General features: G+C 37.5%; 2 protein-coding genes across 3 annotated transcripts; one reads left to right on the plus strand and one right to left on the minus strand.

The window, feature by feature from the left end:
• The first annotated feature begins 427 nt into the window (after positions 1–427).
• LOC112575549 (cytochrome P450 3A19-like) lies at positions 428–10,556 on the plus strand. Of its 2 annotated transcripts, XM_025257490.1 has the most exons (16): positions 428–637; positions 1,157–1,380; positions 2,593–2,666; positions 3,018–3,115; positions 3,403–3,456; positions 3,873–3,969; positions 4,275–4,394; positions 4,799–4,887; positions 5,006–5,157; positions 5,615–5,742; positions 6,043–6,121; positions 6,375–6,532; positions 7,000–7,088; positions 7,348–7,485; positions 7,682–7,844; positions 8,236–10,556. In XM_025257490.1, exons 7-16 carry the CDS (start codon positions 4,359–4,361, stop codon positions 8,314–8,316), a joined length of 1,113 nt encoding a protein of 370 aa, XP_025113275.1. In that variant the 5' UTR covers positions 428–637; positions 1,157–1,380; positions 2,593–2,666; positions 3,018–3,115; positions 3,403–3,456; positions 3,873–3,969; positions 4,275–4,358; the 3' UTR covers positions 8,317–10,556. The 2 variants fall into 2 exon arrangements, with proteins under 2 accessions (XP_025113275.1, XP_025113283.1); XM_025257498.1 differs by lacking the exons at positions 428–637; positions 1,157–1,380 and having other exon boundaries at positions 2,502–2,666.
• A 269-nt stretch (positions 10,557–10,825) lies between these two features.
• Positions 10,826–21,536, minus strand: LOC112575519 (cytochrome P450 3A24-like). The gene is made up of 14 exons (XM_025257444.1): positions 21,312–21,536; positions 21,057–21,153; positions 20,756–20,808; positions 20,368–20,464; positions 19,524–19,643; positions 18,861–18,949; positions 18,112–18,266; positions 16,133–16,263; positions 15,762–15,834; positions 15,016–15,173; positions 14,723–14,811; positions 13,843–13,980; positions 12,781–12,934; positions 10,826–12,511 (listed from the first exon to the last, which is right to left on the minus strand). Exons 1-14 carry the CDS (start codon positions 21,377–21,379, stop codon positions 12,416–12,418), a joined length of 1,518 nt encoding a protein of 505 aa, XP_025113229.1. The 5' UTR covers positions 21,380–21,536; the 3' UTR covers positions 10,826–12,415.
• Between the last annotated feature and the right edge of the window lie 567 nt (positions 21,537–22,103).

The following is a 22,103-nucleotide window of genomic DNA, read 5'->3' on the forward strand; positions in this document are numbered from 1 at the left end:
AATAATCGCTTCTGCTAAGGTGCTACAATAATTCTCAGCACACTTAATTTAAAATTATAATTGCCCTCGTCTACCCGTCTATCTCCCGGTCCTTCTTTTCTTGAGGTTCTTCTGTGGGGTGCGTCACTAAAGCCTTTTTTTCATAGATAATTCGGACCTCGCCATGGATCTTGGTTCGACCATGATTATCATTTCTTTCTACAATTTATACAGATATTTTAATTTCTTACATTAAACATAAATACTAAAATAGATTAGATTAACGAGGAAAGGAACGACGATTGGAGAGGATCGTCAGCAGCTTGGTGTATCTGCGCAGTCACCACCCGCTGTACCTGGTATGTAAGTGTGACGTCATCAGCCGGTGTTTCTGCCGAGTCAGCACCTGCGGTTCTTTGACACTGAAGTGTATCGTCGGCAGTCAGGTGTGTCTGCTGAGTCAGCACCTACTGTTCGGGAGCTGGAAAAGTGTGTATCATCGTAAACAGGTGTCAGTCTAGTCCACACCCGCTGTTGTGGAATAAGGACACGTTTCGAAGTCAGCCGGGTGGCCTTCCATCTTAGGAAGTTCAAAGAATATTCAAGGAAGTGTAGATGTGTGTGTGTTAGTGTGAACGTCCCTGGACATCACCCAGCCGTAAGTGAGAATTTTGGTAACTATTGAAGTAACATTTGTCTTAACTAAATGGAATGTCAGGGAGGTGGACATGATATGAGCTATGTAAAAGTGTTGGCCCCTCTTACAAAAATTATGAGCTCCCTCACAATATAGGATGTAACCCTATGTACAAGTCTTTGTGGTCTGTTGTTAGTAAGAACAGGTGTGGGGCGGAGTGTGTAGTCAGTGACTTGTATGCCGTCCCCAACACAAAGAAATCTCTCAATTCGAATTATTTTCTTTATTATTGCTGACATCTTATTCACTTTTTAGTGCTCTTTCTAACGCAATTACATTTGTGCTTTCTTGATTGCACTGCAGCAGCCTGCTTATCGTGTTCCAATCGACTGGCGGGTGGCTTTCATCATGTCCTGGGGACCTTCTGTTTCGAGCAATGGCGCAGATAGGCTCATGATTATATGTGTAGTTCAAAAAGCATTTATACAACCGGTGTTCTTAAATGACCCATAAATTGCAAACTTTCTCTCCTCTCCGCAGTCTAAAAAGGAGATGGAATAATTTCACGGACCATCTCGCTGACCCAGTGACCTGCGTTAGGAGTGAAGTGTGAAGTAGAACACGTGACGTCTTGTGATTGAGAGTTGTATACACTGGGAGAAAGTGCCGTCTGCTTACATCGAGAGAAAAAAAACAGTTCTGATCCAGTTCCCCTCTGCAAAGAGTGCACGGAGAAAATAGGGTTTTGACAGCGACAGTTTGTGGTAAATTAATTACTTAGTATTCAAAAGCTAAGCTAATTAATTCATAGGTAGTTGCCAAGGTTGTTTACCTTGCTTTAAAAATAAATAATTATGGGAAAATGCCCATAATGTTTTTATTTTCTGGATGGATATTGATTCACGCAAACAATATTTCTGACTATTTCAAAATGACTGAAATTATTTGGTAGTTTGTTTCACTGTTTTATCCTTTCGGTTACTATATTAAGTTCGAATTTCTCTGTGAACATCCAGATTTGTTCGCCTTCATGTTATATTAACACAAGATGTTAATCTTGTAAAAAGGTCCTTTTTTCCCCTTACATGGTGATGTATGGGATGGACCAGTCGTGCAAGATCTTAACACCAGAAATCTTATAGATACAGAACTGGTTTCTTACTTCCACAATTCAGATGGCTAGGCAGAAAGACATTTGTTGTCAAAGTCGTTACTTCTTTACGTAAAGTGGTTTAAGTAGATTGAAAAATAAAGCAAAATCTTTCGATGTCGTCTCACCAAAATGACTCCTGAAAACTACCAACCCAGGCAGGTAACTTTTCCCCACCATGAAATTCTGTTAACACCCTTTCTCTGTTGTCATGTATTCCCCACCCACACCCTATGTGTATGCTCTGTTTTGAGGAGTATCCGGGCATTCACCAGCAGACTTTCAGGATGGCGAAACCCACCCAGACCCTGTCTGCGGAGCTGGTAAACGAAATCTGAGAATGGTCACGTGGACTGACCCTCAGACTCCGTGGGTTGCAGATTCGCAGCTGTAAATCCCAAACATAATGAGACCAGGCGGTCAACAACACCTCACAGGACCATCCTGCCCCAGATCCCCACTCAGTCCGTGCGTGCAAGAGTACTCGTGTCCTACATCCCATACTACAAGCTCTAGAAAAAAAGACCTCTCCCCCCCAAACCCATATTAGACTTTGCGATTTTACAGCTTGGAAATGTAGTTCAAGCAGGTGGAGCTAAAAAAAATTCTAGTGTATCTTAATGAGGTGCCTTGTAAAAGCAATACTGGGAGTGAAAAAATAATGGGGCAATGTTGACTGGTTTCGTACTAGCCCCGTTACGAGAGGAACACTGAGCCCACCTCTGGTCTCCTGCATCACGATAAGCAACATAATATAAATATAATGTACAGAATTTCTCACCCAGTGTTGTTGTTGTAACGATTGCATACACTCGTGTCTCTTCAGATGGAGCTTTGTTTTGCCACGGATTTTTCTCTGTTTCTACTCTTCCTTACAATCTTCGGCATCTTGGTGTATTTGTAAGTACTACAGTATCTATCGTTGAATTATTTTCCTACAGTTGTTTGCTGCTTAAAGTGTACTTTACGTTCTTGTACATATCTCATAACAATTGGAAATTAAAGTTGTACTCTTTGTCTCTGTCTGCAATGTGTCAGAGCCATATTGTAAAATATGATATATTCATTGGAGTCTTTATTTTTGTATGAAATGGTTTGTGTTTAGACTTTTTTTTAATAGTTAGCAGCCTCTAATAACCAATATGTTTGCATTATGTACGTGTATATGTAGCCGATGCCATAGAAATATTTGTGCCGAGTAGTTATCATATGTTAGTTTATCACATTATTATAAATATTTCTACTGAACAGATACAGGACCTGGTCATTCAGTGTCTGGAAAACACTAGGCGTTGATGGACCCAAGCCAGCTCTAATTATTCGGTCACCAGCTGGAACTGAATAAAGAAGTACGATTGTTGTATATAAAAGTTTTTTTTTACCCATCATATCCATTATAGAAGCTTAGGTCAGTGGAAAAGTATTGTATTTTTCAATGACATACCGGTATTTGACATCGTCTGTAGATTGTAAAAACATTTCCACTAGATTTACCTTTTTGATAACGTATTTACATTTGAGGTATATTATTATATTTTATTTTTCTCCTTTATCTATGTAATCCTTTTGAAACAATATTTATTTGCTTTCACAACTTTTTTTATTTTTGGATGAAGCAATCTCCAACTATTTTCAGGGCAACGAGGTCAGCGTGAAGAAATGGTCCGAGGTCTAACGGCCGAACATTCGGGTATGTTGTCCTATGTTGTTGCAAGTAATGTTGAAGCGAAGCATTTCTGGAGTTTTAATTTATGACACTTAATGTGAAGATGTGTGGTATGAAGTACAAGAAAAGTTACTAGTACATGTGTTTACAGTTATTGTTATTTATTACAGCTTTCGTAGTTTAAAGATTGTTACTGTTTTGTCGTATCGAGATACTGATACTGCTATACAGTTATTGCTTTTTATAGTGTTGCTTATTTTATACAGCTATTGTTTGTGTCATATCGTGACACTGATTTTGGTTGGATCGCTTTGTTGACAAGAAATTATCAAAATTCTTCCATAATTACGACTGGTCCGATGAAACGTTGTCTTTGAGAATCATGATCTGCTTTATGATTTTGTTTTCATTAATTTAAAATTGTCGGTTTCAAATTTCAGAATTTATTCAGGTCCTCGACCACTGTTGGTGACCACTGATCTTAACATTTTAAAGGAAGTGCTTGTCAGAGAATTCAACCATTTTACGGACAGATTTGTGAGTTTCTTACGGCTTGTTTGCTATTTTAGTGCTTTACAGGTTCATTTATATTTCACAAGGAAATCTGTTGGATCCTTGAATTTATTATAGGTGGAATTTTTTATGTAAGTCTACATAGACGATCCAAAGTCGACGCGCGTGACAGTGATGAGTAAACTATTGTATAGTACAACGTCTCTAGATAATACTTCATGTACAAGGAAAAGATTTTTTTCTTCTTTTTAAAATTTACTTTAATTCGAATTAAATTATAAGCTGTAGAAAAACCATAACGCTTTCTCCTTTTTTTTGGACTTTTTAAGGACCCGTTCGAGTTTTTCCCAGAAGGACTTCGAAGCAATTTGTTTAGTGCAGCAGGAGCAAGATGGCACAGGGTCAGACAACTCATGACCCCAACTTTCAGCAGTGGTAAATTGAAAATGGTTAGAGCTACTTTTCTTATTTATTCATTACACATTATTAATTTAGAGTCCAATACTCATTTAACCAAGATTATAAAGTGCATGTTGTTAGAAATAAAAATAGACAGGGTTCTGCGACTGAGGACCCCGCTAGCTATTTGTTGAACTTAAGAAGGTCAGCTAAAAGTTATAAATTGACAATTTAGCACTCATTAATAAAGTAGTACTAGATAAGCAGCCGGCCTTGCTGTGCGGCTATGCACCCGGCCCCAGCTTACTAAAGAATGCTGGAAGCAGATATAAACACCAAATAATTTTTACCGTTTTGATTGGTAACGAGTTTACGAAGGAAGCAATTTTGCTTACTCTAACGGAAAAAAGAAACATTTGACACCGGAAGACCATATTTATCTTCTCTTTTCTAGATGGACAGCTACGTTAACAGATGCAGTGCTCAGCTCGCTAAAAATATGCAGAAGATGATCGCAAATGGGGAAAGAATTGATGCCAAGATGTAAGTGCAATGTTTATTGACAACATCGGAAATGATAGTTACGATTCTTCAAAAAAAATAAATATAGATTAGTGTCTTATGCTAGACATCATCCGAAATCCTCCTCTTTGTTCCCCAGAGTTTATGGAGGCTTCGCCATGGACGTGATCGCCCAAACAGCATTTGGAATAGAAATCAACTCCCAAGAGGACCTGAACCATCCTTTTGTCAGGGACGCAAAGCTTCTCTTGTCTTTCGTCGCTTCTGACTCTTGGTACCGAGTGGCTCTGAGTGAGACAATCTTTTTATATTGTTCCCCGAGTCATTTATCCTAACCTTTGCATATTGATTGATTGTAAGGAGAAGGAATTCGATAAAATAGGGTCAGCGATAGAGAGTAAGAATGCAAAAGAAAAACGAAAGAAAGGGAGCAGAAAAGCTAAGCCAAAATTAGATTTTAACGACTTTTTTCATTAAGCTCAGTCTTAGTTCTTTACCACTTTAATGAACTTTTCTGATGCTGGATAAGGTAGATAATGTATTAGGAAAATAACACTTAAAGGTTGCTAGACTAGCTGCTGAAATGGAGACAGGATTTTTCAGTCGTTGGGCACCTGGCAAAATGCGCCATTTCTTTCGAAAGCAAATGGACTAAAAGGTATTTTATAAGATGAGAGTAGAAAACAAGATCTGACACGAAAATGATGGATAAAATGGAGAATACAAAAGCTGATTTATATTTTTTCAGCAATCCTGCCGAGTCTCATGCCGATTGTTACATTCCTGGTCACCTATATTTACAAACAGCCGGGATGGACGGGTTTCTCTGCGTATGTTCAGCGCATCATACAGCAGAGAAAGTCCGATGGAAAAAGTGTAAGGTCCAAGCGAAATATGTATATGTACATTATCTCATACGTAGGGTATGTGCGTGCATACTAGACAGTTTCGCAATAGCCCACAGAGAGAGGCAAAAGGAGAGAAGGAAAAGAAAAAAGATAAACACGTGGAGAACGTGCCTTTAAACAAGCGAGCGAAACAGTTTCTGTCATATGACATTTGTTCGTCTGTTTCGTAAATCAAAGTTTGTTCAGTATTTTTAAACCTTCAGTAAATGGACTTCGCTACACGTTTTTCCTGCTATTTTGTTTATTGTTTATTGTTTATTGTTTTCAGGCACAAATGCACACAGATTTCCTTCAGATGATTCTCGATTATGAGGAAAATGAGAAGACAACAAATGGGCGACTGAAATGTTAGTGATTATTGGTTTATACGTTTTGCTTATCATTACAAAATTTCTCTAACTGCTTGAAACTTTTAGACTAGTCCAGACGACAAATTGTGAACATGAAAATCTTTACTGACATTTAGTTGTGAGGTCTTCTTGATGCCCATGTTTTTGTTATGATTATAATGATCAGTTCACTTAGCCTGAATTGTTTATCAACTGGAGCATTTTTTTCATGGATTTACCCAAAAGTTTGCATTGGTTTGGTGTATTATAGCTTTATCAGAAGCTGAAGTCATTGGACAGGCGACTGTAATCTTTCTTGGTGGGTACGAAACAACATCCACCACCCTGCAGTTTCTGACGCATAACCTGGCACTTTACCCTGAAATACAGGAGAAGGTTGTGGAGGAGATCAAAGTCCAGCTTGGTGATGTGAGCCATTCACTTTACTTTTTACTTTGCTGACGAACTACCTTTTGATAGTCTTCATTACAGTTCTTTAAACATTTTCTGTCACTGGTGCTTTCGTTCTACATTTTTTTGCAAACGCTTATGCGATAACCTTTAAAGCTATATAATATAATACACTACAACAAATTTACCTATGATTTACTGTATGGTGTCTTTTTTGATCCGAAGAGAAATAAGCGATTAAATAAATAGAAATCTTTTGTAAACAGAAATCTTAGAGGCTTACTAATTTTTTTTAAATAAAAGTTTTGGTAATAAAATGTATTCTTTGTATTGTCAAGTCTGATTGTACTTCGGATATCGTCTGTTCTGTGGAAGCTAAGTTGTGCTAACCTTTGTCTTTGTATATTACAATGCACTCATTTTGTATAAATCTACAATTGACGGAAAAAAAGACATGGTGTAATTCGTTGTCACAAAATGTTCAGGGTGATGTTACCTATGAAGGTGTGGCGAAGCTGAAATATCTGGACAGCGTCATCAGCGAGACACTCCGAATGTATCCTCCTTTAAACATGTTAGCAGAGACTTTTCTGTTGTGAATTAAGCTACATTGTTTATTTAAAACAGGTTGCTTTTGATGTTGTAAATAATAATGAAGGAGAATGACTATAACTACGATGGTAATTTTGTTTTGAAAATATTCTTAAAAAATTAATATTTAAGAGTGAAAAGAAAGGCATTTAACAGCACCAATTAAACGTTCATTGTAATCAAGATTCCCATAGAGTGAGTTTATTATCAAAGGCTGATGACCGATTCTGTAAATCTTTCAGAGTAAACAGACTGGCCTCGGAAACAGTGACAATCAAAGGTGTGACAATCCCCAAGGGCGCTGGAGTGTTGGTTCCTATCGTCAACGTGCTGAATGATCCAGAATATTTCCCTGAACCTGAAAAGTTCATTCCTGAACGGTAAGTCATTAACAAGTGGACAGAATACTACAGGTAGGACAAAATCATAACTGACAGCAGTAGAAGTATTAGAGACTGTAGTAATAGCAGTGTTATAACAACACTAGTAGTAGTGGGTCCTATTACTTTCTAGTTGTAATAGCCCGTAACACAGTACAGTTACACGGGTGCATTCAGTTTTTAAATCTTTGAGCAGCTTTTCTGAAGAAAATAAAGGGAGCAGAAACCCTATCGCCTTTCTGCCATTTGGATTCGGACCTCGTGTTTGCATTGGCATGCGCCTGGCTATACTGGAGGTCAAGATCGCCATGGTTCACGTGCTCAGAAGAGTCAAATTCATCAAGACGGATGATTTGCAGGTAAAGTGGGATCAGGAAACAAATAGGAATTTTTTGAGTAGAAGTAGAGATTTAGTGAGGAAAAAGAAGAAATTGAGCAATTTGTGAAATCATGCATATTATAGTTATAGTTTGTTTCGCCAAAATTGAATGACTAAAACATCTTGAGATCTCATCAGCGTTTTTAATCCATGGCATCATCACCTTCCCACATCAAATAAGTAGAAATAAATAAATAACCGTAGTCGACATTCCTGCATGTTTTCCTCTCGCTATTTGGATCCCTAACACATCAACCAATGAAAAGATAATTAAAGGAATTATCAAACATATGTGACATTTTCACTTTTAATTACAGATAACGACTTATATGATTTTATTACTGCTTTATGCCTGTCTCGTATCTCCAAAGGACAAGATCAGGATTTTGCCTGGATCGCTGCTCAGTAGTCCAGAGAGGCCCATCTTGATCGAAGGTGTGCTGCGAGAGTGAAGCCTCGATGGTGCATGACACCTGTCTGACAGGTGTGACAGGGGAGTGAGCGGTGTTCAGTTCCAGGCCTGGCTGACTCAGAGTTGTGTTTTCACCATACTCGATCACTGCCTAAGTATTCTTTAAAATCGGTGAATAAAATGCGAAGCACACCACTGTTGAATACTATTTTGTAAAAAAAAAAAAAAGACGTATACTTTATATTGCTTATTTTAATATTCAGTGCATGCATAATAGAAAAATAAGTGCTTTCAAAGATTGACAGTAAGAAACTGTTTTTTTTCAACATAAACTTGAAGACAGGTTACAAAGTCAAAGCCTAAAAGAGTCTTTGGACCTTCACATCTCGGTTTTACTGTTACTTTGATCTTAGCATTTCTCTGTTTAAGAACTAAAGATTTTTGAAATATACTCTTTTCTAAAACATATTTGTAACTTGTCTGGCAGAGTCTTCTTATGAGAAATACAAGACTTTAGAAACATTTTTTATATATTTTAAATAGAACATGTAAATTTACAGCAACATAATCACTAAAGAAAGTGTAAATATATTACATATATATATACTTTTATTCACGACATACATATACAATGCATACGTGTGTTACTACTTGAAATACTTTTTTATGTTTTTATATATATAATAACATATTCTATTATATTATATATTTTATGTAATATTTTCATTGTAGAGTTATATTTAGCCTCCACTTCAATAAAAGGCGAAAATTTGTTTTATTAGTTTACAATAATGGAAATAAATTTTTTCGAGAACGTCTTGATAATTTTTTTCTTGAACATAATGTGTAAGGGCTTTTTACCGTCGTGCGGTGTAGTCGCTTGTCATACCTTTCTAGAAAAAATAATAGTGCAACCAGCAAAGAGTTCAGAATTACAAAACAAAACCTAACGATTCCCCCATGCAAAGTCACACTGAAAATAACACAGGATTGCATCAGCATCAATGTTGCTAGCGAAGAACAGCTTTACCTAAGATCAGGTAGGAGTACTGTGTTGTGACTCACAGTCGTTAGCACTTCGAGCACGTGTGAAGATTGTGGTAATGTACCCTTGTGGGGAATTCTGTGTGGAAGATGGGTAACAGTTGCGTCATAGCACGTGCTATCTTCCCCCGAGCCCAATGTTTCACATTTGATGAGAAAAAAAAAAACAGAAAAATTGGAAAAAAAGCAATAAGCTAAAGATTACAAGGTACTTCCTGTAAGTTCGGCATCACATCTCGGCCCAGTGAACTGTGAAGTTGTGGACATTGATAATGATAATCTCGCAGATTTTTTTTGTCAGCGCTGCTTGTATTGCAAAAAGTTTATAGAACTGAATATTGCCTGTATTTATTTTCATCTGTTTTGGTTGCCTAATATGACATATTATTATAAATAATTCATTTACTAATAACGTTTATATCTTAACTAGCATTTAGTCACATAGTGTTCGTTGTTTAACATGCAGCAGGGGTGTCTCTCAATATGGCCTTGATTGTAATGACTTCTACTGGACGGCTTATGAATGAGCCAGGCTTGGTTCTCAGATTTTCCTGTAGACATGCACAATAAACTAATTCACTGGTTATAAATGATAACTGTAGATGTAATGGTAACGTCTCCAGGGAATAAGGTTGGTGACATCAGCAGAATACTGGGACGATATTGAGTAATGTTGATAATATGAAGGAATGCTATCACACGAAACTGCAAGAAGCTGATCATTATTTCAGTTTATTCACTGCAGCTCACAGCCGATGCCAAAGCGAGTGAAACATGGCGGCGTGGACTCCAGCCAACAGACTCAAACAGTTCACACTTCAAATAACATTATATACAGTATGCAAACCAGAAAAGGAAGAAAACGCATCAGAAGCACACGTAAACATGATGGTCCAACACTTTTATCCAAATCGAAGCATGACCCCAAAAATAAATAAAATCAAGGAGAGCTGATCCGCTCAGACTGTTAGGTGAATAGACAGAACTCTGACAACCTTTTACTTGTGACTCCCCACTCCCTGCAGACGAAAAAAGTACGTCTGTGCACCTCTCCTTAGCAGCTACTTTCACTACTACCGATATGAGACATGAGAAAAAAAAACCCGAAATGACAGTCTTCGCACCCCCTTGACAGCATGTCGCCCTCTTTGTGGAGAAAGCACCCCACAGGTTGAGAACCGCGGTGAGTGATTCAGATAAAGGAGATAAATTCGCAATCAAAAGAAGAAAGTCCACGTCTCGGGTGCTCTTCCAATGAAAGTACTAGAGAGCTGTTTTTCCTTCCTTCAGGACAAAAGCAACTTTGTGCTCAGTCAGCGTGCGACTGCACCTCGGCGACACGGACCAAAGCACATCCTGCCAATGTGAGTCACGAGGACGGAGAAATGCGCTCTGTGTTTTTTTATGAGGTGTGGTCTACAAAATACTATTTTGTAAAAAAAAGTTTATATTTTTATTTTAACATTCAGTGCATGCACATATAGAAAGATAAGCGCTTTCAAAGATTGACTGCAAAAGACTGTTTTATTTCAACATGAAGTTGTAGACAGGTTACAAAAGTCAAAGCCCATAAGAGTCTTGAAACCTTCACATCTCTGTTTTGCTATTTCTTTCATCTTCCTGTAAGTTCGGCATCACATCTCGGCTCAGTGAACTTTGAAGTTGTGAACACAGATAATGATATTCATTAAAACTATTTTTTGTCAGCGCTGCTTGCATTGCAAAGTTTCTAGTACTGAATATTGCCTGTATTTATTTTCATTTGCTTTTGGTTGCTGCAACTAGACTTGCAGTGTTAAAGTATCTGGATATCTTTTCCAGCTGCGCCGAGAGAAAACGTGTTTCGTTCGTGTGGCTTCTCCTTAAATAATCTTCCGTTTTCTGTTTTTCAGAAGCGTATACATTTCTATCATGCACAAAAGAAATCTGCTTTTTTATTTCTGATTTTGAGACAAATTTCTGCAGGTAAGCAGAGAACAAAAAGGAAAAGACATTTTGCTTGACAACTTAAACAACAATCTGTCACTCGTGTTACAGGTAGGACTACTAGAGCATCAACAATTCGCGCCTGACGTGATTATTTTATGTAATTTTATAGTCTATTTATTTCACTCAAAATCTAGATACCTGCATGCTGTGTACCTCAGATAAATGAAGTATTGCTGTTTATAGCCTGTTGACCAGACCAGACATGTCTATAAACGCTGTGTTGTATTCTCGGCGATTTCACGATTCTAACAAAGTACGGAAAGGAATATATTCTGTCCTATCTTAAAACTCACCGTCTAGTTAAAAGTAACCAAGAGAAATATATAGAATAAAGTGATCATTCACTCTTTATCAGTGCTTATGACAATAAAACACTTGTATACTCTGAAAGTTGAGTGCCACACGCTCGACCTTCGTAGAACAACCATGGTGCACGCCACAAACGTCACGTGGTTTACCTGGTTTGATAGTGCATGGCACTGCGTACATAAAAGGTAGAGGGTAAAAACTAATAACACCCCTATGCTCATATGCCGACAAAATCCCACCTGCTTTATCTCAAGAAGAAAAAGGCATGTTGCCCACGAACATGACCTGGGTCAATGTCCTCACACTCTGATGATGTACTCAAAATACCTGAATGTCTCCAGTCGTTGTGCATTAAGCAAATGCTAGCATGTCCTCACTCATGTGAAGATTGATTGAAAGTATTCAACGGCCGTGTGCTGCCTACACAACACACCTACACAAGGCTTCACCTTGAAAATGCTGAAAATTGTTGAGCAAGTAAATTGTTGGCGAGACTGAACTTGAACTCAGGCGCAATGAACTTAGTGCTTGGGGCAGACAATTCGTCTGCTACGGGATACGCAATTCGAATAATCGAAGCATAACAGCAATACAAGGGTCAAAAACAAAATTGACAAGATGGTGATAAACTTGGACCTGATCACTATATGGCGTGAACTAAATCCAGAAGCACTACGAAACACTTTGGAATATTTTTTCTAGGCCTAGTATTACATATTCTTACATGTATAATGAATAATACATTTACTAATAACGCTTATATCTTAACTAGCATTTAGTCACATAGTTTTCGTTGTTCAACATGCAGCAGGGCTGTCTCTCAATATGGCCTTAACTGCAATGACTTGTGCTGGGAAGCTAATGAATGAGCCAGGCTTGGTTCTCAGATTTTCCTGTAGACATGCACAAAAAACTAATTCACTGGTGGGTGTTGTCTGAGGCCATTAGAAATAGCGACTAATGCTCTTGAAATTTCTTCATTTTCGGGCTCTAAGCAGAAAAGAAAATCAAAGGGATATTAACTATACTTGGTATTGTCTTATGTTGATAATAAATATAGATCTATGGCCTAATAGAATATATTAGAATACATCAATTAATGGAGAGACAAATGTGATGTAAGAAGTTCGGATTAGCGGTATCTTTCTGGTTGGCGTCTCACCTGCAGATCATCTGTCTTGACAAACTTGACTTTCCTAAGCACATGCACCATCGCAATCTTCATCTCCAGCAGAGCCAGACGCATGCCAATACACAGACGAGGGCCATACCCGAATGCCAAGAAGGAGACGGGGTTAACGGAGCCCTCGTAAAATCTGCACAAAAATACCTCCATTCAATGTACCTGATCTTCCCAATACTTACAAGAAGTCACCGATCACATAATATGATTATTTTCCAAAAAGAACATTTGTTTACCTAGTGACTTTAGCACCTATTTCTTTTTCCGGAGACTATAACGCATGGAAGTGAGTAATAGTTATTAGTGAATTATTTTTATAAAGCTTGATTTTTGCGGTTTTTAGTTTAGAATTCATGTGACTATGTGACACAACTTACCAAATGCTGGATCACGTCATGATGGACAACGGAATTTAAGATTTTTCACACTATAAAGTCTTACATCTCAATGAAGATGTCACTACTAGATGCAATATGCTAAGACAAAAACAAAAATCCAATTAACTAGAGGGTAAATGAGAATTTGTCGTTCTGATTCGTGGGTACTTGGGAAATGACTTAATATTGCATTGTCGCCGGAAATGTGTAACTGGTGAAAGTGTCATACCTCTGAGACGATGGGAAATGGGTGAAAAGTCGTTTGCAAAATTCCATCTAGACAGACATAGCGAGTTCAATAAAAGTGTTCAATAAAAACTGAATGGAAGAGGAAATGGATAACGAGATAGATAAATGTGATATTTTAATTCTTACTTACCAACGACCATAAGGTAAAGGGAAAATCTTCATTTTGCGATGCTCATTTTTAAAAAGTAAAATTAAACAGATGACCTTGTACATAGAATAAATTCTTACAGCATTCCTACATGGTTTCCAATTCAATGAGATTAATCAATGTTGCTGTTTTGGATTTTGTTTTCCTTTACTACGGAGTGTTTGCAGTTATGAAATCAACAAACCAGTGAGCTCTTTAGAGCAGGAACTCATTTCTTCGTATATCCTCTAGCCTAACTAATAATCTTATGTTCTTCTAGTCGCTTACCGTTCAGGATCGAACTTGTCAGGTTCAGGGAAGTACTCCGGGTCTTTCATCACATTGGCGATAGGAATCATAACTCCAGCTCCCTTAGGGATTGTAATGCCTTTAATGGTGACCTCTTCAGATGCCATTCTGTTGACGCTACAAGATTATCAAAAGAGTAAACATTCAAATCTACATATTTATTTCCTAAAGTACTAAACACTACTAAAGTACTAAACGCTACTTCACATAGATCCACAAGTCAGCTTCCTGCTGGTGTAAACTTCCAATGCACTATCAATACTCTCGCCGACACTTTCCTACGTCTATTCAAGACAGACCTTCCACTCGCTAGCTTGCCACCCTGAAAAGTAAAGTTTTTCAAGCTGTACAAGACTGGGTTCGTTTCTTCCTTCCTGTGTAACGTTTTCCTTCCGGTGGGCGTATCTGTCACCCTTCTTCCTTGGACATGTAAACAAGGCCGTGGCTAGTACTAAAGACCTTACTCAAGAGGGGCGTTGGTCGTCTTTGGCGATACCCGGCTTATAGCTGGTCGAAAAGGGGTATGACAGTTACACAGTTATCTCCCCTGGCCGTAAGTAAATCGTTTAAGTTAGACTAGCGTATGTTTTCGTTGCCCCCGACTGGACACAGGTCCTGAATGAGGTAGCTAGACGGTTGCCGCGACAGTCGGAGGCCAATGTGGTGCCAGCTTGCCCAGTTCACAGTTGATTGTCCCTATTCTAATTAACTCTAATCAAACCTTAGCCCATTATTGATAAAAGTAGAAAATACGTTTTCTACAGGCAGAGATTGCATTAAACCAATTTACAAAGCGAAAACATGTGCGTCTGCTCGTGTGTTAGTCTCTCACAGGTTTACAAGCTGACCCTTTACTTACGAATTCAGGGGAGGGTACATCCGCAGCGTCTCCATGATAGCGCTGTGCAAGTATTTCAGTTTAGTCACGTCCTCGTAGGTAGGTAACTCCTGATAAAGGTCAAAGAACAAACCAAAAGTATATGTCATGATCGAAAGTCCCTGAAGTGTAGAAACAACACATCTCAATTTTTCTTAAAAGGATTATAAAGACACAATAAAACTTAAAATCAAAATCGCATATAATTGATGCATAATACATGATTGTAAAAGAAAAGAATTAGTAAGCCGCTGGTATTAGCAAAATATTCTCACATCCCCAAGCTGCTCCTCAAACTCCCGCACAATCTTCTCTTGAACATCCGGGTACAGCGCCAGATTATATGCCAGGGACTGCAGGGTTGCAGCAGTAGTTTCGTATCCAGCGACGAAAAATACCGTTGCTTGTGCAATGACTTCAAGTCTTGATAAAACTGCAATAACAATAAAAATTACATCTTCATAACGAAACATACATAAATAAATTAATATTATGCGTTTTGATAGAGCAAGATGCACATATGCAAAAGATAAAATTTCATATCATCTAGACAAGAAATAGAAAACAGTTCACTAAGGCAAAATGTACCTGCAATCACTTAACTGTAATCAGGGCCGTGCTTAGGGGCAGGCGGACGAGGCATCTGCCTAGGGCCCCGCGCTATTGACGAACGTTACAAATAAATTAATCGTAGGCTTATGTTGTAATGTGTAGGCAGCGTGCTGTCAATGATAAAAGACGAGATATCCCTGAGGACAAAAGTGACTTTAGATCCCAACTAAAACCGTGTGATCGTGGCGTGAGGGCCCCGCACATGCCCTTTGCCTCGGGCCCCGCGGGGGCTAAGAACGGGCCTGACTGTAATATAGCTGTTTCAAAGTAAAATTTCTTCTCTCTCTCTCCGCCCCACTCCATTGTCCCTTTTTACTGAAGGTCTTTGTTGTAAAACAAAGGTTTGAAAATTTCGTGCCTTTAGTCTTGATAATAACTTAGTCTAAAAAGCGAAAGTTCATTCACTTGCCCTTCAGTTCTTCTTTCCCGGAACTCTGAGCTTCCTCGTAACTAAGGATTAACTGAAGGAAGTCTGGCTTTTCCTGTACAGGAAATAAAAGCAAAAATAAAACAAAAACAAAGAAAGAAACAAAGAAACAAAAAAAAACAAAAACAAAAACAAAAACAAAACAAACAAACAAACAAACAAAAAACCCCAGCAAAATCACTAGTCTCAGAACCTAGCGAAAACGAGAAAGCCAAGACAAGCAACTAACTCACGTGCATCGTGTGGTATTTCTGCTTTCTTTGTATGAAAAGCTTTTTAGATTTTTGCGCGTTTGAGTGTGTGCAAGCTCGTTGTAAACTGACATAAGAGTGTTAAGGTTAGCTTAAGTATACCTTTTGATTTCCTTCTCGTTTCCTTTCTTGAATAATGCAATGAAGATTTTTCAGGAATGATTTCCATCCTCTTGGTTGAAAGAAGTGCATACCCAGAAATTTAAACAACGGTGTTAAAAATGGAAAAGCATCTGAAAAAGTGAAACATAATAGAAAATTAAGATACAGATTGAGAGTATGGTCTACCAAACCATCTGTGTTCGAGGTATACGCTTACGAGTAGCTCTACTAAATAAAGATATAAAGGTGTATATATATATAAATGGGTCAACAAAGGCATCAGGAAGCTGGGATCATGTGTTAGTCGCTTGCCGTGATGATTTTGACCTGGTGATATATCTTCAGAATAGAAGGTGCTATTCTACTAGATTTCAGTAAATAGAAGCTTGCACTTATCAGTCATCATAATAGATAAGGACGAAAAGTGACGCGATTAAACCTTTCGAACCGCAGTGGTGGTATGAAGTTTAATATCTTAAAGTATGTACGTCTACTAGCCTATGATAAAGATAACCATTATTAACACACCATTTTGGAGATTATTGTGTATGCTGTTTAAGTGATGTGAATTGCACGAAATATAATTTTTTTTAGGTACCAAAGTGGTATAAAAATATATACAGCGGATAGCTCCTGGCATGACAGAAGGTTACGAACCAGACATTTTAAATAATTACACACTACATATATATATCAACTGAAAGTGCCAAATAATACTTAGATTGCTTACATCTTTATTTTTTATTGGCTGAACCTGAAGCTATATCAATTGGTGAATAATAGTTTCACGAGATACGTCTCTGAATACTGGTTTTGTGTGTGTTGTTTGTATGGTTTGTGTGTTTAATTGCAAGAATTGCGTCATCACCGACGGGGGAAAAAAAAGGCGTGCTGAATATGCGTCACGTTTGACGTCAATTCTAGTCTTCTATTAACGCTACAATGTTTCGAACATTCGGGGTGCACGGAAACTTTTCATCTCACAAAGTTCTGCTATGTCCACACACAAAGTGTTTGTCAACTTGTTCATGCAAAAATATTAATGCTATCTGAATTTCATACTGACGGTCGTCGTGGTATTAAATCGAGGAAACTTTGATCACCGAGATAATTGCTTTTCTCGTGTCGTGTGTAAAAACAGATTTTACGAACTCTAATTTTATTAAATATCTGCTAGAAAACTCCGAAACACCAACAGATTGACAGCAATATATCAATTTTGCGTGAAACTGAAAGACTTTTTCCAATGGTGACGACCGTAATATTTTACTGACTCTGTAACGTGTCGACTTTTTACAGGCACTAAAACCAGTTTTATTTTTAACTACATTTATGGGCACTGGATGACACATACCTTCAACAAATACGGCAAAAGAAACCCCCAAGGCTATTCAAATTAGTTTTACAACTCTTGACCCATTTTAGGGGTGAAACTTCTGTCACAGGCTCATATATATTAAACTGCAACTATTTCTCGCTATTAAATTGCTGTTTCTGGTTGTTGAACATCCATATCAAATTGAGTATCTGCCAATAGTCTCCAACATGGTTCTTGATCAACTGGCTCATTCCTACTTTTAAATAATTATATCAAAATACCTCACTGGTTGAAAGGGTAAGCCCATAAAGGGAAGTAATTCACAGCAAATCAAAGTAACTTCCCTTCTGTATGTATTTTTCTATGCACAGCATGCTGTGTTTTGTGATACTGCTCGGTTCGCATTACAGTGACTGTGGTCCTGAAGACGTATGCAAAGATCTTTTTAATTGCATTGAAAAGACCGTTAAGGGACAACATTAATTAGATGAAAAACTTAACAATTGGTTTTAGAAAATTGTGTTGAGAATGGGTGGGAAAGTGAGTAAATGAGAGATAGAACAAAGTGGCAACTCAGAAGTACCTAATCATTAAGTCTGCCTATTAGATGCTACCTTCATTTAGAAAATTAATTATATAAGAAGTTCATTGCTCTCCTTACTTTTAAGAAGCATCAACAATCCCTCGGAACTGGCGATGTCTTGTAAAATGGTGGACACATCTTTTGCCAAGGGATTGTCGAGGTCTTTCTGGGAATTGACTTCAATTCCGAACGATGTCGCTGCTATCACGTCCAAGGTGTAGCCCGCAAAGTACCTTGGCAAAAATATTTCTATACACAACATTGTGCACGAAAATGAAGACAGAGTTTACAGTATGTAACGTGCCTGCTGACTGCTTTTCTTAACTAGGGGAACGCCGTTGAGCATTTAACCACGTTTGACAAACTTGCATGGAAAGTCACATAAAACTATTGGTGCGGGGCGATTGTTATGACTTCAGGGAAAATGTTGAGCTACGTCCAGACTAGTGAGGCAATAGTTTGCTAATGCAATGAAACTTTGTGACATTTCACAGGTTTCACGCTTTAGCATTTTGTCCTGTTAAGAAAAGACTTTAGAGGGTGGTCACTAATTGCTTTTAATAGATTCAGTAATTTATTCAGCGTACTCTAATTTTGCATTAGACCAAGATCGATGTAAAGAGTTTATATTTGATGACGCTCAATTTATTTTGTTCACAAATTTGATATAACCAAAATAGGCAGTGAGAGAGAGAGTTAATTTCATGAACGACGTTGACCGAAGATATCTTAGCATCAAATCCATTTTCGAAAGAAGCCTGTATCCTGTTAAAAGATTGTGAAGTAGAAGAAAAAATTAATGGATAATAATCTGAAACAAGATTTACTTTCTAACATCGATCTTTTGCCCTTTCCCAGCAGCCTCCTTGATGTTAGTGGTTAGCTGAGCGCTGCAACGATGGAAATGATGCTCCATCTATAAAATAAAAGTGCATTGCTATAACCGTAGTAATTATAATAGTAATAAGTACAAGAATTATCAAACCATTCAAAATTAAATGTTACACAAAGATATGAAAAGTTATTAAATATCAGACTGGTTACAGTGGTAAAATAAGACAATATATCAGCAACAAAAAACATTACTATACATTAAAATAATAATGAAAGGGAATGTTACCAGCAGAATACAATGGTACAGCACCCGGATGCAGTTATTTTTTATCAGCTAATGAATAGTAAAAAGAAAACTTGTTAACTTAAGCAGATATCTTTACTGTGTATTTTTACGTACACCCTATATACTTCCTCTACTTCTTTCGTATCTTTTTCATTTCATTTCATCATGGGAATGTCATTATCGTTTGCAATATTCTTTGCCACGATATCAGTTTGCGAAATATGATGTATGTATGAGATTCTTATTATATGATATATTTGTTATTGTTTGATTTGCAGTTTTTGTTAAAACAAAATGCCTAGTAGGTTTATAGCCAAGGAGTTCACTAGAAAAAGTCACTGGCATCTAACGAGGTAAATAGTTTACTCACCAGCTTCAACTTTCCGGTGCTGAAGGTAGGTGTCAGTAGGTGTCGGATTCTTTCCCATTGTTCACCGCCTGCCACGGAAAGCATCGCCCGAATTTCGTCTGGAAAAATCTCAAACTTTTCCTAAAAAGCAGAAAACAAGAAACTGTGATGTTGTTGTAATTGTTCGAGTATTGTCTCGGCATTCTAGACATATTTAAAGGATCTCAGTACGTGATGATATACGTCTGATGAGTACTTAGACTTATTACGGTTTTTGTTAGTTATCCTACTAATGACACTGGGTCTGGAGGGTTCCCAGTCACTTCATCCCCAGACACTTCATCCCCAACGCTTCATCCTTAAAATAAAATTTTAACTATAAAAATTATGAAGCCGGCGAAAAATTTAACTGAAATTCAAATAATTATCTTCATATAAACATCACAATAATTTTTCAATTAAAATACATTAATAATATTTAAATCATGCTATTAACTTCAACGTCATTTGAACATCTACAACATTAGTTAAAGTATTTTAATGGTAAAACTTATTGTGATGTTTATATGAAGATAATTATTTGAATTTTAGTTAAATTTTTCTCTGGCTTCATAATTTTTATAGTTAAAATGTCATTTTAAGGATGAAGCGTTGGGGATGAAGTGTCTGGGGATGAAGTGTCTGGGGATTAAGTGTCTGGACACCGGTCTGGAGGTGAAACGTGAAAAGTACTCACATCCTAGTATAGTAACTGTTAGGTGGTTGATGGACAGCAGTCAAGGTGCATTAAAATAATACGATCATGCTAAAGTTAAAGTCTTTAGAAACTTTATATTAATGTAAAAAACTACTTGGCAATGCTCACAAATCTGTCTGTAAATATGTTGAAATATTTCACAAGCACTTCTTTCAATATGTCAAGGTCAGTGGTTACCAGCATCGGCCGACGCCCTACATAGATTCTGAAATGCAAACAAAAGGTGGTTTTTGTAAATGAAATCTTGTGCTTTATACCAAACTCATTCTAATTTTTAACATTGATGCAGAATGTTTTTTTTTCTGGACTTTTCAGAAGACATGTAAAGAGTACCAAAAAAAAGGGGTATTCAGCAATATGGAAAAATAATACTGAAGTAATACTGCTAAGAAGCAGAAAGAGTTGGTACATTTACAATTTACATATTACAATTTAATAACTGACAGTAAGATACAGAGGCATATTTCACTAATAAAAGAAAATTCGTAAAGCTTACCCAAATGTGCGACCATACACATTAGACCACTTTCGAACACATTGTTCATTTCCCTGAAAAAGTCAGTGTTGTTCGATTTAACAAATATTTACTTGAAGCATATTCAATTAAAACAACAACAAAAGAAGCGAAAGGAACTCTCGACAGTGTTGTCACTAGACACAAACATTGTTGATGCTAATAACAGAAATCAGACTGTAATGTTATAAGCGATCAGCTGTTAAGTTTTCGGTTTTGATATTTTAAACAACAGAGTATTTAAACTAAAAAGTCCGCAAACCCATTAATTAGAAAGCTATACCTCTGCAGTCAGTTGATAATGATTACCAAGGAAAGGTAACGGTTGGGGTCCATCTACTCCCAATGATTTCCAGACTCCGTACGGCCAAATTCCGTAACTGTGAGAAATGAATCGTAAAGTATAACCAGAAATTCAATGGTCTGTGTGACTGAGATTACTATCATGATAATCTCTCTTTCTCTCTTACTCTCTTGGTCTATATCTGTTCACGTCTTAGAAAATCTTTGACCAGGAACTTACTGCCTCGATACTTACATGTAGAGCAAGATGCTTGTTAATATAAGAAACACAACACACATGTCGAAGAACGACAGACACTCCATCCTTGCCTCAGTAAAGAGTGCCGACACACAGATGTCACAAGCTGTTTTGCAGAAATCTAGCCACGTAAGCAATAACAACGCTATGACAGTTGTTTACTTCGAGGGAGATTCCCAGCGGTTGGCTAAAATCAGGGACATGCATGGGTGGACTGCTGTCTGTTTGCCGAGACCAACGCTTAGACTCTTGCGACGTTCTCCGCTGTTAGTCTCGGCGAGCCAAAACAATGAATATGAATAAACCGGAAGCTTGCTGTGACCTCGAAACCGCATAACCGACACGGTCAGTGTGTACGGCATTCGCGATGAACTGTGAGCATCGTACTCAACGATTGCTTATGCGTTCATAAGTTAGAAAATAGAAATGGAAATGGTTAGAACAGAGTACGAGGCGTGTGATTTACATACATGGATTGTAAGACTGGATTAAGTAGAGAGTGATCGGGGAAGTGCCCAGGATATAAACATTGTATCTATGTTGCCTTGTATTTATTTCATTACAATGTTCTTTGTGTTCAAAAGCAAGGTAATGAATTCTTAGGTAGTTCAAAAGGTTGTTTCCCTTGTTTGAAAAATGCATCATTAGGGACAAACCTAACATACTTCCGAAAACTTCCAACCCAGGGAGGTTTTTTTCACCACCAGCCCGCTTCTCTTCACCTATAGAATTCTGTTCTCAAAGTTACTAACACCTTTTCTCTATTGCCATGTATTTCCCACCCGTCTC

The sequence above is a fragment of the Pomacea canaliculata genome, linkage group LG1, assembly GCF_003073045.1.
Source record: "Pomacea canaliculata isolate SZHN2017 linkage group LG1, ASM307304v1, whole genome shotgun sequence".
In the NCBI taxonomy this organism is placed as follows: Eukaryota; Metazoa; Mollusca; class Gastropoda; order Architaenioglossa; family Ampullariidae; genus Pomacea; species Pomacea canaliculata.